This window comes from Jaculus jaculus, chromosome X (genome assembly GCF_020740685.1).
Source record: "Jaculus jaculus isolate mJacJac1 chromosome X, mJacJac1.mat.Y.cur, whole genome shotgun sequence".
In the NCBI taxonomy this organism is placed as follows: domain Eukaryota; kingdom Metazoa; phylum Chordata; class Mammalia; order Rodentia; family Dipodidae; genus Jaculus; species Jaculus jaculus.
Genome location: NC_059125.1, coordinates 99,629,565 through 99,646,130, shown reverse-complemented (window position 1 = coordinate 99,646,130; position 16,566 = coordinate 99,629,565). Strand labels below are relative to the sequence as shown.

The 16,566-nt window shown below is 35.4% G+C and overlaps 1 protein-coding gene across 3 annotated transcripts in view; it reads right to left on the bottom strand.

Annotated features, from left to right (window-relative positions):
• Window positions 1-7,457: 7,457 nt before the first annotated feature.
• Nrk (Nik related kinase) overlaps window positions 7,458-16,566 on the bottom strand; it is a 124,364-nt gene continuing 115,255 nt past the window's right edge. For all 3 annotated transcript variants that reach the window (XM_045140050.1, XM_045140048.1, XM_045140049.1), the window contains 2 exons: window positions 12,910-13,049; window positions 7,458-10,398 (listed from right to left, as the gene is read on the bottom strand). In XM_045140050.1, coding sequence (XP_044995985.1) covers window positions 10,303-10,398; window positions 12,910-13,049 — 236 coding nt within the window. In that variant the 3' untranslated portion in view covers window positions 7,458-10,302. The remainder of the gene's footprint in view (window positions 10,399-12,909; window positions 13,050-16,566) is intronic.

Genomic DNA, 16,566 nt, shown 5'->3' with positions numbered 1-16,566 from the left:
TTTTGACATCTTTGCCAAAAACCACACGGTAGTAACTGTATGGGTATAATTCTGGGATTTAAGTTAATTACTTGAGTCTTTATGTCTGTTTTTGTGGGTCTTGTGGGAAATTATTTGCCTGGCAAAACTGGAACACATGTCTGGTCACCTCAGATATGCCACAGATGATAGACCAAAGGGCAATTATATAATAAACAGTTTTGGTAAACCAATGAGTATATTGGAGTTGCTTACAAAGCAGGGTGGGGGTTGCTTACAGGAGGAATAGATGACTCAAAGGAAGGTGCATCACTGAAAAGCCCACTCCAGCCTATAGGTGACAACTCACAGAAGCTGCATATATGGAGCACAGTGTACCACTTCCAGGCAGCTCAAGCCTCATCCCAAATCAGGTTAGGGCTGGGCTTGAAACCTATTTCTCAGGTTTGTTGACATCCTGAGTCTCCTGAGCTTCCATTCTTCTGCCCCTCCCAGGAAGGAATGTTTCAATTGCTACATACCACTGGTCAAAGTTATTGCCTTAAAAGTTGTTTACCAAGGCTGGGTGTGGCGGTGCACACCTTTAATCCCAGCACTCTGGAGGCAGAGGTAGAAGGATCCCTGTGAGTTCAAGGCCACCCTGAGAATACAGAGTGAATTCCAGATCAGCCTGGACTAGAATGAAGCCCTACCTCGAAAAAAAAAAAAAGTTGTTTACTAAGGTAGTGGTCATTATAACCTTAATAACCTTGTAAATTTCAGCTCTCCCAAACTTGGCCTCCTCAGTCTCCAGAGACTCCCTGTTCTCTTCAGGAGGGTACTTTTCAATTTAGAAAATTTATAGAAAGCTAAGTGGGCCATTCATCACTCTCTCCTTCCAGGCTGGATAAAATGTGACCAGCTAGCTTCCTGCTGCTCCTTCCAAGCCTTCTGTGTCAAAATGGAAAGTATCTCTTTGGAACCATAAGCCAGAATAAACACATTTCTTCCTTAACCTGTTATATATTTTATCATAGCAAGTAAAGTAGCTAATCTAGTGGCATTGTTTCTTCCACATGAATTTTAACGTTGCTCTTTCTATGTCTCTGAATATTATCATTCCAGTTATGATGGGGGTTGTATTCCATAGATTGGGGAGTCTAGACATTTTTACAGTATTAATTTATCCTATAAATGAGCATGGGTGGTTATTTTATCTCTTCATGTCTTCAATTTCTTGCTTCAATTTTAAATTTTCAATGGAGATGCCTTTTACTTCCTGGATTAGGTTTATTCTTAGGTAGTTTTGCTAATGTGATTCTTTTCCCATTAGTTACTAGGGAAATGAGTATGAAAAGCACAATAATATTGAGTAGGATAGCTATCATAATAAAGATAGAAAATAAACACTTTCTAAATAGAAAGTAGCACTTTCTAAATTTTGTAGAAGTTAGAATATTGTAAAATACTGGTGGAAATGTCAATGTTACAGTGACTTTGAAAAAAGTTTTAACAATTCCTAGTATGTGCAGCATAGGGTTTTCATATGCCTTATTAATTACATTAGTAGGTAATACTCCAAAGATTGAATAAAAAATATATCTCTTTGGCTTAGTGGTTAAGTGCTTGCCTGTGAAGCCCGAGGACCCCATTTCGAGGCTTGATTCCCCAGGTCCCACGTTAGCCTGATGCACAAGGGGGCACATGCGACTGGAGTTCATTTGCAGTGGCTGGAGGCCCTGGCATGCCCATTCTCTTTCTCTGTCTGCCTCTTTCTCTCTCTGTCACTCTCAAATAAATAAATAAAAATAAACAAATCTCACTCTCTGTACATAAAATTTCAAATAGTCAAAACCCGGGAGCGGTGGCTCATGCCTTTAATCCCAGAACTCAGCAGGCAGAGGTAGGAGGATTGCTTTGAGTTTGAGGCCAGCCTGAGACTACATAGTGAATCCCAGGTCAGCCTGGGCTAGAGTGAGACCCTACCTCAAAAAACAAAAACAAGCAACAAACAAATCTCAGATCACAGACTCCTATTTAAAACCCATAAACTGTTGCAGGCATCTGTAATCTCGAAAAACAAACAAACAAAAATTTCAAATAGTCATCCAATGAATAAATATAATGTGATATATCCCCATCATTATTTTTCAGCAGTAAAAAGTAATGAAACACTAATATATGCTGAAACATATGTGAAACTCAAAAATATTTTTACTCAGTGAAAAAAAGCCAAAAATGGGCTGAAGAGATGGCTTAATGGTTAAGGTGTTTGCCTGTGAAGCCTAAAGACCCCGGTTTGAGGATTGATTCCCCAGGACACACGTAAGCCAGATGAACAAGGGGGCACATACATCTGGAGTTTCTCTGCAGTGGATAGAGATCTTGGCACTCCCATTCACGTGCTCTCTCTCATATATCTAATCTCTTTCTTCCTATTTCTTGCATAAATAAATAAATAAATAAATAATCAACAACAAAAGACTGCATATCATGGCATTCCATTTAAATGTATTGTACAAAATACACAAATTTGTAGACATTTAGTATATCAATAGGATACTGAAAGGATAGGGGTAAGATGGGCAGTGATTGTTACTGTATTTAGGATTTAGTTTTTCTACAATTAAATACTTTGTATTTATCTGTGGTGGTACTTCTGCAATACATAAATATACCAAAACATTTGAACTAAATGTTTTGAAGGGAGTAAACAGTGCAATGTGATTTATGTCACTAATTTCTTGAAAGAAACACACGTATGTAAATAGTCGATTATGAAAGTCTGAATATCAGAAGACTGAAACAAGTATCGTCATGTGAGCATTTTTAGGATAGAGATAACAGTATAATATGTGACAATTGGTGTGATTATCTAAGCAAAATTATGGGTAAGATGCACACCAATGTTTAGACATTTAGACATTAGAAAAATGAGAAGAAATCAGGGAAGGAGCTGTGAAGTACTGAGGCAAGTAGGAGATTCAGTTATTTTTGTATGGCCCCAATCGACTGCAGTAGTTACATAGGTGTTATTTTGGGGGAGATCATGCCTTAAAAGCTAAGAAAATAATTTAGTTAAAGGAGAAGGAAGCAATCAGATTTTTAGTGTATGTGTGTTTGTGTGTGTGTCTGCAATGTGTGTGTGTGGTGGGGCAGTGTGTAGTATATGCACATGTATGTACTCATGCAACAACCATGTGTTTACCTGAGGTGGGGTATACTCATTTGTGAAGATGGAGAAGTAGTTGGATATCACCCTCTATTACTCTTTGGCCCTTTCTTAGTTGAGTCAGAGTCTCTGACTAATGCTGGTGCTTGTCATTACTTTCAAGAGCCTTAGTGATTCTTGGTCTTTGATCCTTATAAAATTGGGATTTCAGACATGCATGACCATGTCTAGCTATTTACATGAGTTCTGGGGATTGAACTTGAGTGGCCTAGCTTCCTAAGTTTCTCATGCTTACGCAGGAAGTTCTCAACAGAATCATCTCTCCATCCTGGGATCATCAAAATTTCCAACCATTGTGGATAATTTAAGTGAGAAAAAGACTGAGAAGAATTGATGTTGGATTTTAAATATTTTATTTTTATTTATTTATTTGACAGAGAAAGAGGGGCAGAGATAGAAAGAGACAGAATGGGTGCCCCAGGGCCTCCAGCCACTGTAAACAAATTCCATACATGTGTGCTCCCTTGTGCATCTGGCTAACATGGGTCCTGGGGAATTGAACCAGTGTCCTTTGGCTTTGCAGGCAAATACCTTAACTGCTAAGCCTTCCCTCCAGCCCTGACATTAGATTTTAAAACGGAGATAGAGTTCATTAATGAGCTTGAAGGGGGCTCTACAGCTCTTACCATGGAATCGTAATAATAAAAATTTGATTGAAATTAATATAAGACAAATGTAAGTAAAATGCAGACTACTTAGTGTATATGGGTGGATAATATGATGGGAGCATGCAAGAATGTAGTAATGGTAGTTTACCTTTTCTAAAGAAAGAGAAAGGCAGCTCATTAGGTGAAAATTAGGAAGAAAGGTGATATTGGAATAACATGAGGACAGTGAGTAAACTGGGAGAAAGTAGTATAGGTTACTAGTTAGTATGGCTGCATATTTTCTGTAACCAGATGATCTGGTGTGAGTGTGGAAGGGATGGAGCTTATGATTCCTGGAAAGATGTGGGTTTGCCAAGCTAAAGAAGGGGAATGTAGTTAAGGGCACATGCAAAAGGTTCATGATATTAATGATACATGACATAACCTAATCAAGGGATTGGCTAATTCTATAAATGAGAGTGAGGGGCAATGAAATTAGGTCAATATGGGGTAAAAGAGCTTTTAGACTCTTAAAATGGATCTTAAAACAGTCTGCAGGAATGATGAAGGTTGTAGTCTAAGAGTAGGATACCCGAAACTGACTGGAGACTATTCCTATAGGAGTGAATGGCTCAGATAATGCGGTCTAGATTATTGACTAAGAATTCATGAATTCAAACTGGGCATGTTTGCACATGTCTTTTATCCCAGCACTTGGGAAGCAGTGGTAGGGAATCACCAAGAGTTCAAGGCCAACTTGAGACTACATAGTGAATTCCAAGTCAACCTGGGCTAGAACGAGACCCTCCCTCACAAAAGTAACCCCTACTCCACACAAAAGGTAATGAATTCATTAATTCTAGAAAAAGGTTGCTGACAACATGATTTAGGTAGATAGACATAGCATGTCTGTCAAATTCCCTTCTAAACATTTATGTTTTTTACCTTAGATTACCAGCTTTACTCAGGAAAGTTTCTTTATGTAGTGGGCAGTGGTTATTTTAGAGACTCAACCACCCAAACTGCTACTGAGAAAGTGACTTGTGGATAATAACAGCCCAATGATCATCCCTAAATGGAAGAAGATAATCATCCTCTGATCATTCCCTCTAAGGCTCAGAGAACATCATAGGATAATGGGCAAAAATAATGTAAGGGATAAAGGAAGGGGATAAATGTTGTAAAACATTGTCCTCTGGGAAATATAGTGCAATTTCCACCTTGAAATCGGGTGACCTGTGATTATCTATAAGATATCCTCCCAAGACAGGAGGAAGGGGTAGAGAGGGTCATTAGACCCTCACCTGAGATTCTAGCAATTCTTTCTTCCTCAGCTCCTTCTAGATGTTAATATTTTTCCCTCAGTTGTATACAATCATGAGAGATTGTGTAATATAAAGAAAATGGAGTGTTAACTGAAGGAGACACCACCTATGCCACTTTTGGGGGGCTGACATACATGCTGGGGTAGGACTTCACTGATACAGATTTCACTTGTCTTCCAATAAGCCCAAAGAAGACATTGGTTTACCAAGCTAGGATTGGCTGAGATATCTTTGATCTGTCATTGGTGCCTTATCTATGGTAAATGAAAGTTATTCACACCTTCACTGATATAATAATACAACACATCTTATAGAGAATTCTTCTGTATAATTGTTAGTTTGTATTGAGGTAAAATTAGTCTGTAAGTATGCTACTGGAACTTTTTAAATCCTTAAGTCCTTTAGCATGGTTATATCATTCTTGAAAGAATATGAAGAAGTAAATTCATTTTATATGAGATGGGGTGGTGACATGTATAAAGGGTTTATGGTAGAAAGGACGATTTGCAAGGAGTGGGAACTACAGTGTGTAAAGCAACAGGGAAATCTATGTTAAAAGTATACAGGTAGGTAGTGAGCTTACTCAGAAATGACTCAAGGTATTTGGGACTCCTACATTGACCAAGATTTCCAGGTCTAGGAAAACACAGAACCACTGCAAAAAGTGTAGGTAGGCATGCATGCAGATGTGTGTATAGACCAGTGAACTCACATTTTTCCAACTTGTGAAATATTTTACATGTGGAATAGAGCTTGGAATTTTTGTACAGCACAATTTACTTTTAAATGTATTATATTTATCATAAAACTCAACATGTGAAACACACATTTTAATGGCTGTCTGCCTACCTCAAGTGACAGTTTACCTCCAATGACTGCCAGGGGTATATCTGTTTATAAGCATATCATTTAATATTTGTGGATAAAAGAATTTATTTGAAAACTTTGAAGATCCTTAAATGTATCTCTGTATGTTAGAATATGATCTTGTGGAAAAGATTCACACTGGAACAAAGTGTTTGAATAAAACCATCAATTAAATCTTATTTTGTGATCCTTTGGTGTCATTAAACAACATTTGTGGGATTGATAGATGGCTTAGCAGATAAGGCACTGTGAAGCCTAAGGACCCAAGTTCAAATCCCCAGATCCCAAATAAGACAGATTCATATGGCAGCATACACACCTAAAGTTTATTTGCAGTGGCTAGAGACCCTGGTCTGCCTATTCTCTCTCAAATAAATAAATAAATAAATAAATAAATAAATAAATAAATAAATACAAACAAACAAAACTTTGTCATGAAACTTGAGGTTTTGTGTTTTGGTAAATAAAGATGTAAAATAAAATATTTATAATGACCATTCATTTGTTTAATTTCAAGTTTGTGGAGTAGGATCTGTTGAAGTTACCCCAAAATGGGCTATCAGCCCATAGTCATAAGAACACACATACTTTCATGAATGAACAGATGGATTTTTGGATTTCAAGTGGTTTTAAACAAAAAACAAAGCTTGCATTAGATAATCCCTTTAAAAATGCCCCCATATATTTCTTTCAGATTTTTAACAAAATGTTAAGCACTAAATGAGATGCTTTGACATATGGGGTAATCAAGACATAACAGTTAATCCCAAGTATGACCTTTGTAGTCATCTGTAGAATTAGCTGTGGACCAGCCTCTGAGAATATAAATCCATACATCATTAATTTTATTACCTATGTAAATTATTCTTTTAGAATGTGTTGACATGGCTTCGAACAAAATTAAACATATGATAATGCCATGTTTATGTTCTCTTTTGTTATTTTGCTATCATTTTCACTAAACCATTTCTTGATTGATAAGAAACTATAAATATGTATTCTTATTGGGGAGGGTTTCTTTTCTTTTTTTTCACTAAACTTGAAGATATTGGGGTGGAAAGGGAGGGAAAACACACTGAAACTTGCATCAGTTTTAGCTGTACCATTGTAATTCTGCCTAAGTTTAAAGTCTCATATACTTTAGAGGGAATTTTATCAGTTTCTTACTTCAGTTCTCTGTGCACATATTCTCACAAAAGAAACAAATCATATTTTCTTCCATTCAGTATATTACTTTGTTTTTTGTTTTTTTTTTTGGTTTTTCGAGGTAGGGTCTCACTGTAGCCCAGGCTGACCTGGAATTCACTATGGAGTCTCAGGGTGGCCTCGAACTCACAATCCTCCCACCTCTGCCTCCCGAGTGCTGGGATTAAAGGCGTGCGCCACCACGCCCGGCAGTGTATTACTTTGTAAAGAAATAAGTAGCCCTCAAATCATCCTTAATTCCAAGGTATTATACTAGTATATTTCAATAATGACACCAATAAATAACTGCAACATTTTATTTAAAAAGCTGAATGATGATTCAGTACAGAGTTTCTGATTAGACGATTCTTCTCAAAGATTATGCAGTATTGAAAGTAAAGAATCAGTATAGGTTGATTCAAATAGGAACACATCTTGCAAAAATTCAGAGTATTTAAAAGATCACATTGGGTACATGTGTCATTAGTCCTTGTCTTATGGGTACTGTCTAAACTAAAGGATTTTTCCAGAAAACATCACTTAATGATCAATTTATCTCATAACTGCCAATACTGGTAGTATTTTAATGAAATAAATTTATGATTCTTATAATTTATTAATTCGAATATCTGTGTGTGGGTGTGTATGCCTATGTGAATCTACTTTGCTTGTTTTACTGTCTAAATTATTTTTCTTCCATACTGTTTTACTCTAGGATCTTACTTTGCTTCAACTGGTTTATCCACTAATTTTATCATCCCTAGTCATTCAACATTTTCTAATTTTCTAACATATCCAATAATTCTATTTTATTAAAAGGACACTGGCAGAAAAAAAAACTCAACTGCACTAAAATAAAACTATACTCTTTCTCCATCTCTGCTCATGACCTGCCAAAACACAAGGGCTTCAAACCACAGCACTTTGAAATCTGGCTTTCCTGCTGTTCCACTACACACCTCTGCGATGGGCTGGCAATTCCAGGTGCTAATATAAAGAAAAACTATGAAATACTATTAGTTCTCCACTTGGTTTAAGCTATCAATGGATATAAGATTCCAGATGGATTTGTAACTAAATTGGAATACTTATTACCTATGCATTACTTTAGATATTTTCAGTCTTACCTACTTGACCATGTAACTCTTCAACCTCCATTCTTGCAAGGTGCCCAGCTTCTTTTGTTCATTAACATCTCAGCTTTTAAAGCTAAGTTACAGACTTGTAATCTTTCCTATGTGGTTTCTTTCAAACATTAATGTATGTTCTATTTACTACTTTCTATGTTTACTAGAATAACTGCCACACAAAACAATGGGAGTTGAATTACTAAAATATAAAACTTATTTTAAGTGATTAACTTTGAGTAAATATTAAGAAAAATGAATTCTTAAAAACTTATTCCTATGTACTACATAAATGAGAAAATATTCTGAAATTCAAACATAGCAAGCTCCATTTGCTCAGCGATGAGGTACTTGCACAAAGTTCCCCATGGCCTTTTGGTGTACAAAGTTTAATAAAGACTACTTCTAAGGAAATAATTTGACATTAAAGTTTGTTTTCGTTTTTAAAAAATACTACTGCACTTAAGAAGTAATTTGAATTGTAAACACTCAAGGATAAGCCAGTTGTAGGATCACATTATTGTGTCACAGTAACAGAAATGTGAATCACATTTATGTTTTACTCATGGATTCAGGTTATCCTACATTCTGAACACTGTTACTACACTCTTGATATAAATCATCAGGAAAATCCAAATCTTCATTTCTGGCACAGAGGTGTCAAGAAATGATGTGCTTTCATGGAATCACACACATTCAGCTGCTTTTCCTTGGTTATCCAGGTAGTTTAAGAATTATTATCCCACTAGTACTGTCTTCAAATTTTAGAAGGAGAAACTAGAGGAAGTATTGAGGTATACTTTGTGGTAGCTCTGTTGCTTTCTTTATTGCCCAGAACTGACCATGGCATTGAGGATGGATATGCATAAATTATGCTTTTCATCAGGTAGCAGATATCATAGGTGACCAAATACCACCTATGTGTGGCGTCTATAACATACTTGGGTGATGAGCTTGCATTATTTTCACTACTACAATATTTTAGACTTTGATATACAAGGAAGGTTGACTTTTTATTCAAAATTTTCAAATTTGCCTATAATATTGTCTATGAATAAGGAATTATTACTCAAATAATTTTAATTTCAAATTTTTAGCAATGCACATATGAAAATATAAATATTAGCCATCAAAATTTTTTATTCTCTTTCATTGTTTTTGTTTCATTTTAATTACTAGAGGGAATTTTGCATAGTTTAATCCAAAATTGGGTAAATATTTGATGCTATCTAATGGCCATACTATTGGTAATTTAATAATTTTTAAAAATTAACCAATCTTAGGGGTAGATTTTGACGCCTACTAGACAGATTTTAAAAACAAAAAAATTCTACAGTACATGTATATTGGAATCCAGTCCTGTATTCAGGCTTGCAAGTAACTTATTTGCAAAATATGTATTGCACATCTTTGGGGGTTCTGGAGAAAACCTAATACCTGAGGCATTTTTCCTCTCTTCCTTCAGAGAAAACACCAGCTTAAATGAGGTGTAAAAAGAGCACAACTGGTTTCTAATTGTGGGCTTATTGTGAGTAAATGGGTAGCATTTTCCCCTTGATCACTATAATATTTCCAACATTAGTCTGGGTTATAGCAGTAATTACAATTTTTGTTTCATGATATAACCTTAGTTTGGAAAAAGTCACATTTTTCAGTACTTTTTTGGAATAAACTTAGGGCAATTCATTTGGAAGCTGCTTGTAATGTAATATACTCCATGTTGTAAATCTGAATACAGATACTGTCCAAACTGTCCTAAGAGTAATATTTGAATTCACAGTAACAAAAGTTACAAAATTTGTGCAAAAGATATTGTACACCACTGGAGTACATAGAGCTTGCTATAATTAAGTTTATATATAAAGCTGCATTTCTGATTAAAAGCTATTCTGTGCTACATTTTAAAAGGTTTCTGATTATTTTTTTCTCTAATGATAAAACTGCTCATTTAATTTCAACAATCCAAATATGTAATCCCATAGATGTGATGTTTATAATGTTATAATGAATCAATAGTACTTTTAACCATCATAATGGCTTTGGAGCTCTTCAAGTTTTCCAATAGTCATAAAGTAAACCCGGCTGTGGTGATTGTTCAGGGTAGAGGTAAAGAACAGCTTTAAAGAGAAAGAAAAAATACTGTTAGTGAATGTTGAATACATTATAACAAGATAACTATAAAACTAAAAAAACAAGCAATTTTGTTGTTTGGAGCATGATTTCATCAATTTAAAGAACATAAACTTATTTTTAAGTTTTACTTATACATTTTAAAATATCTTTTTCTCATACTCTATGTAATTGTAATTTACATAGTTTAAATAAAAGGTTTCTTTTTGTAGGTGAAATTTATCTGCTGACATTTTTGTTTTGGTTACTGTTTGATTTTAAAATCAACTGTAATCTAAATTAATATTTCCTTGAATATGATGAAACATATTATTTTTATGTCATATACAATTGTTACTGGTGTTAAACTAGTGATTTTTTTTACTTTGTACAATTATCAATTTCCGTAAAATGAACTGATGTCATTAAATTAATATAATCAGTCAAATCCCAATGTTTAGAGAGAAGCATACTGGGTTAACATTGGTTCTTTCATAAAAAAAAAAAAAATTATACCAGAACAATGATATAATTATCAATGAGGCCTTCTTGTTAAATCTGCTTTTTGAAATCACTGTGGTTATTATATTTAGCATGAGGTTAAGGTATATTTGTTGCCCTTAAAACTTTTTATGTGTCAAATACTTTTTGAGATGTTTACTATATTGAATTACATGAATTTCATCCTGTTCCCAAAGAAATCATTAATATTCCCATTGTACAGATCAATCATGGATTGGAGATATGGCTAAATGATAGAGTGCTTGCCTAGGATGCATAGGGTCTTAGAGGTCATCCCCAGGAACTCACCCTCCCTTCCACAAAACAAGGAAAAGAAAGACCAATTAAACATCTCAGGTGCTCACATCTCATTAAATGGCAGAGCCAGGGCTGCATGCTAGGTCATCCTGACCTCAAACACTGGTTCTTACCATTACATCTCTTTATTTAGGAAATTTTGACTTTTCTTCAGAGAGAGATTTAGCTTGATTGTTCTGATGGTAACTAGAATCCAGTACAATCTTTGGTGATCATTTCCTTACAGTATTATTTATACAGTATTAAAAATTGTAATTATTTTTAAAATTTTTTTGTTTATTTTTATTTATTTATTTGAGAGCGACAGAGAGAGAGAAAGAGAGAGAGAGAGAGGAGAGAGGGAGGGAGAGAGAGAGAGAATGGGCACGCCAGGGCTTCCAGCCACTGCAAATGAACTCCAGACACGTGCGCCCCCTTGTGCATCTGGCTAACGTGGGTCCTGGGGAATGCAGCCTCAAACAGGGGTCCTTAGGCTTCACAGGCAAGTGCTTAACTGCTAAGCCATCTCTCCAGCCCAAAATTGTAATTTTTTTATATGTTGATAGTTTCCATATAGCTATCAGAAAGATTTAATATTGATAACACAAATAACTGTGGAAGCTTATTTGTTTTGCATTTTTATTTTAAATTATCACAATACATAATTGTGAAGTGAAATTGAGACCATCTAAACTCACAAGGACAAGTCCTACCACATAATTATTTGCTCAGCAAACTAAGAGGCTTTTACTTCATTTGTTGGACTATATTGAAAGCTATAAAAGGAAGATTTGCAGAAAACGAAGAAAATGCCGGCAGGCATGTGGAGAAAAAAAAAAATTCTCACCCATGTTTTTTGGAGTGTTAATTAATTTAGCAATTATAGAGAATGGTATGGAAGTTCCTCAAAGGAAAACAACTAATAGCCCTATCATGTGATCTAACCATCCCTTATCCTGGTATATATTAGTAGGAATTGAAGTTGCCATACCAAACAGATATCTACATGCCCATGTTTAAACACCAGAATTATACACAATAACTTATCAACCTAGGTACCCATCAAATGGTGACTAGGTAAAAACTACTGGAGATATATTACTCAGTCACCAAAAAAGTCCCCATCACTTACAGTATGATAGAAATAGAGAACATGCCAAAGCAGAATGGTAATAGAACACTGATGCATGTCTATCATGTGTGAAGGCTCAAAGGAAATTGACCTGAATGTAGACTAGTAATTACTACTATAGAAATGGAGGCAATTGCAGATAAAATGAGTTTGGACTTGAACACTGTGAATGGTATGCACGTGTTGAGACATCACAATGTATTCACTAATATGCATAATTAAAACATGTTAACCAAAAACAAAATATAAAGATATTTATAGAACTCATATTTTATCAGGGATTTTTGCTTAAAATGTCATTGTAATATGAATATGTAAAGGACTAAGAATTAAAAACAATAAAAGTTCATACTAAAAAATCAAATTTTTGGTTAAGATATAGCCTGAGATTTTTGCTTTTTTTTGAAAATAATCTGTGTTTAAACAAAATTTTATTACTTGCCAAAACAATTTCCAGTGCAAAATGGCTTTTAAAAATCAGTAGTATCCCAACTTAAAAGTATAGTACATGAAGGAAATTAACATAAATTATTTGGCCAGTTTCAATGCTTGTTTTATTTTTGTTCTAAATGAATGGTATAAACTATACCTTGTCACCCCGGGTACACAGAAATCTCAGTTTCTTGATTGATCTGCGCTTTAGCTCATCATCCAGAAACATTGATTGCAAAGAGCGCACTTCAATGGCCTTTTGGCCCCATCCTGTGGTTCTCTGTGTACACTCAACAGCTATAATAAAAATGAGAGAATTAAAAATGATACCTTTTCAGCTAGAAAATATGTCCAGATAGAAAATTATAACCACAGTCAACATTTTTTATTACTTATGTACACAGTGTGTATATAGTCATGTTGGTACGAGCATTAGGCTCCTCCTTGTCCTCCCCCCTTTGCAGGGACCTTCCTCATTGGGAAATATGGGTTGTGCGTTGTGGGGTTAGCCATCACTTAGGGGTAATAGACAATGTCTCTGTGCATAATGACCCATCCTGTGGCTATGACAATCTTTCCATACTCTCTTCTGCAAATTCCCCTGAGCCATGTTGGGTTCGTTTTGGTCTACTTCAGTGATGAGGTTTTGGGAGCCTCTGTGTAACAACTATGAGATTCTACCCTACCCCAGTAAGGATAGAAAACATTAAAAAATCAAATGAAAACAAATGCTGGCAAGGTTGTGGAGAAATAGTAACCCTTATTCACTGTTGGTGGGAATGTAAGATGGTACAACCACTATGGAAGGTGATATGTAGACTCCTTAAAAGGCTGACTATAGAGTTACCAACAGACTCAGTTATTCCCTTATTGGGCATTTACCCTAAAAACTCCACGCCTCAGTTCAGACAGATTTGCTCAACCATATTTAAAGCTGCTCAATTCATAATAGCTAAGAGCTAGAATCAACCCAGATGCCTAAGATGTGGTATATCATCATGCGGTATATCCACATGATGGAATTCAGCAGTAAGGAAAATGACACAATAAAATTTGAAGAAAAATGGTTGAACCTAGAACAAATCATTCTCAGTGAACTTACCCAATCACAGAAAGATAATCATCACATGGCCTCACTCATCTGTTGCTCCTAAACTGAATGTGCTTGAGATGCTGACATAACTAATAAGATCTTGAGGACCAGACAATAATGAGGGTGGTGTGGGTGGGGAGAACAAAGGTGGGGGTGGGTACATAAAACTGAACCCAAATGGCAATGGTACCATAACATTCTACATCCTAAAAGACAGACTAAATGGTTGAACCTTCATCAGGTCCTTAGAGGGAACTTCTGAGTCACAGGGCCCTGGAGAGAGTAAAATGCATACTAACCTTAATTTTCTCCTCTCTCTCTCTCTCCCTCTTCTGTCTGTCTCCTTTACATTACCTATCTTTTTTTCCCTTTATTTCCCTTGGCACCGGCCTGTAAATCCCAGTACCAGCATGTGGCTAACATCCACAATGAGCTGTTAATCAGAGAGACCTACAAGGTTTCCCAAAATAAACAGATGTCTGTCAGAGTACTTGATGACCCACCAAAGGTTAGTGGAAAGACCCTACTGCTGATGATAACACATGCTGTTGGCACGGAACATGGAACGACCTGGCTGGAATCTGGAAGAGAGTCAGTCCCCAGACAGTTAGCCTGTCTAGTGCCAAAAGGTGCTACATGAGTGACTGGGGAAGATGACCAACGTCTGTCCAAGCAACTTGTGGTCTAAGCTACTCAGCAGCAAACAACCTGACATCACGCTCAAACAAATGCAATAGCGGCACACAGCCATGGTGGGTAACCAACTACTCTTTATTTGGCTAATGGATCTGTTCAGTGAAATGGAATCCATAGCTAGAGCTGGGAAACAAGTCAGAACCATATCCAACAAACAAGCCCACTCTCCATTATCAAGCTCCCACCAACTGTGGGCTACAAAAGAGCCTATACCTATTAAATTCCCTCTAAAATAATAGTAGCTATCCTATTTATCTTGTGTTGACTTAACTCTCCATTGTTGGAGAACTTGCTTCTCTTTTTTAGATGGACACAGATCCTGAGGAGAGAATCAGCCCATCGCACCACAACAGGGCTCCAGCTGAAATCATAGAGTAATTGGGGAAACAAGAAAGAGTGCTGCTTTCTTGGTGAACCTGGTATGAGCACATGGGTGAAGGAGATAGACACAGAGAACAATCGACTCCTACAAAACCAGATATCCAGTCAACTATTAAGAAGCTCATTGTTACAGGTTAAGTTTACCCATCCTGTCTTTCTAACTCTAAAGTCCATTATTTGGCCATTCTGCTGCTTATGAGTTATACTCAAAGCAGCTATCTAAAGGTAATAATTACCAATATTGACTTACTACAGCTCTGTTAACTCTTACATTCATGTTCTCTAAGCCTCAGGTAAAGCCAAGGGTTAGATTTACTCTGTGGACATTCAAATCTACCCACAACAAGTACTTTAAAAAAAAAATTGCAATCTAGGTAAAGGTAGTGTGTCACATCAGTTACTAACTGAGGTTTCCTGTTTCTGATGAAGGATTGTATTTATGCTAATATGACATATACAGAAACCTGATGCTAAACATTACAGCTATTCCATCTTATAAGTGGAATTAAAGTTAATTTGATAAATTTAAAGCTCTTTTCCTACTCAGGAAAATTTATTACAATTTTAATTTTAAGATTTGTTTTAAATACTTTGTGAAAATTTAGATAATAGAAAAAACAATCTTAAAGAAAATCTAATTATGCAAATCAATATACTCAGTTGGTGTTATAAGGTATTTTCTGGCATGAGGAGCAACATTACCATTAAATATTTAACTTTGAAGTTATTAGAAGAGAATTAAATCATGTCACTAAAATTACTATGATTTTAACTCAAGTTAAAATAAGCTAAAATTGTCTAGAAAACACCAAATAAAGCAATTTGACTTTTACATGAGCTTCATTAAAAGCAGAATTCACTCATTTAACCTTCCATTTTCTTCTATTTTACGAGGAATAAATTCAGTAGTGGTAAAAAATTCCCTGATCTTTCTCAATGGTTCTAGGAAAGCATTCTTTAACCCAAAATTTACTTGGCTTATAGATGTAAAGAATTAGTAATCTTTTATAAAATTAACTATCATAGGCATGGTATATGAGAAAAATAACCCTTAAATAAAGTATTAATAACAGTTCCCATGATATATGTGTATAAAATGAACATCAAAATTATAATTAAATTACATAATGTTACATAGTATTATATAGTGCATATTTTAAATAAATGCATTAGTCTAATTTCAGACCATAATTAAAATCTCCATAAGATGGACCTGAATAGCCAATATAGATTTGATTTCTCCTTCATTAAAATAGTATTTTTTGGCACTCTGGAGGCAAAGGTAGGAGGATCACTGTGAGTTTGAGGCCACCATGAGACTATATAGTGAATTCCAGGTCAGCCTGGAGTAGAGTGAGACCCTACCTTGAAAAAAAACAACAAAAAAATAGTACTTTAACATCACACTTGACCTTAATTAATGCAGTCTCTTCTGAGTGCAAGTATCCTGTGTGCATGCCATTGCATAGTTTTAACTCTAAGTCCTGAAATACATAAATCTGAAACTTAACGTAGATACTAACTGAACTAGCTTGCTTTCTAAAGTAGGACTCAGAAATCTGGAAGTAGGAATACTTGGTAATTGTTTTTACAATTGTTAATCCTTTATATGTTTATTGGGAAATAAAGCACAATGATTTTTAT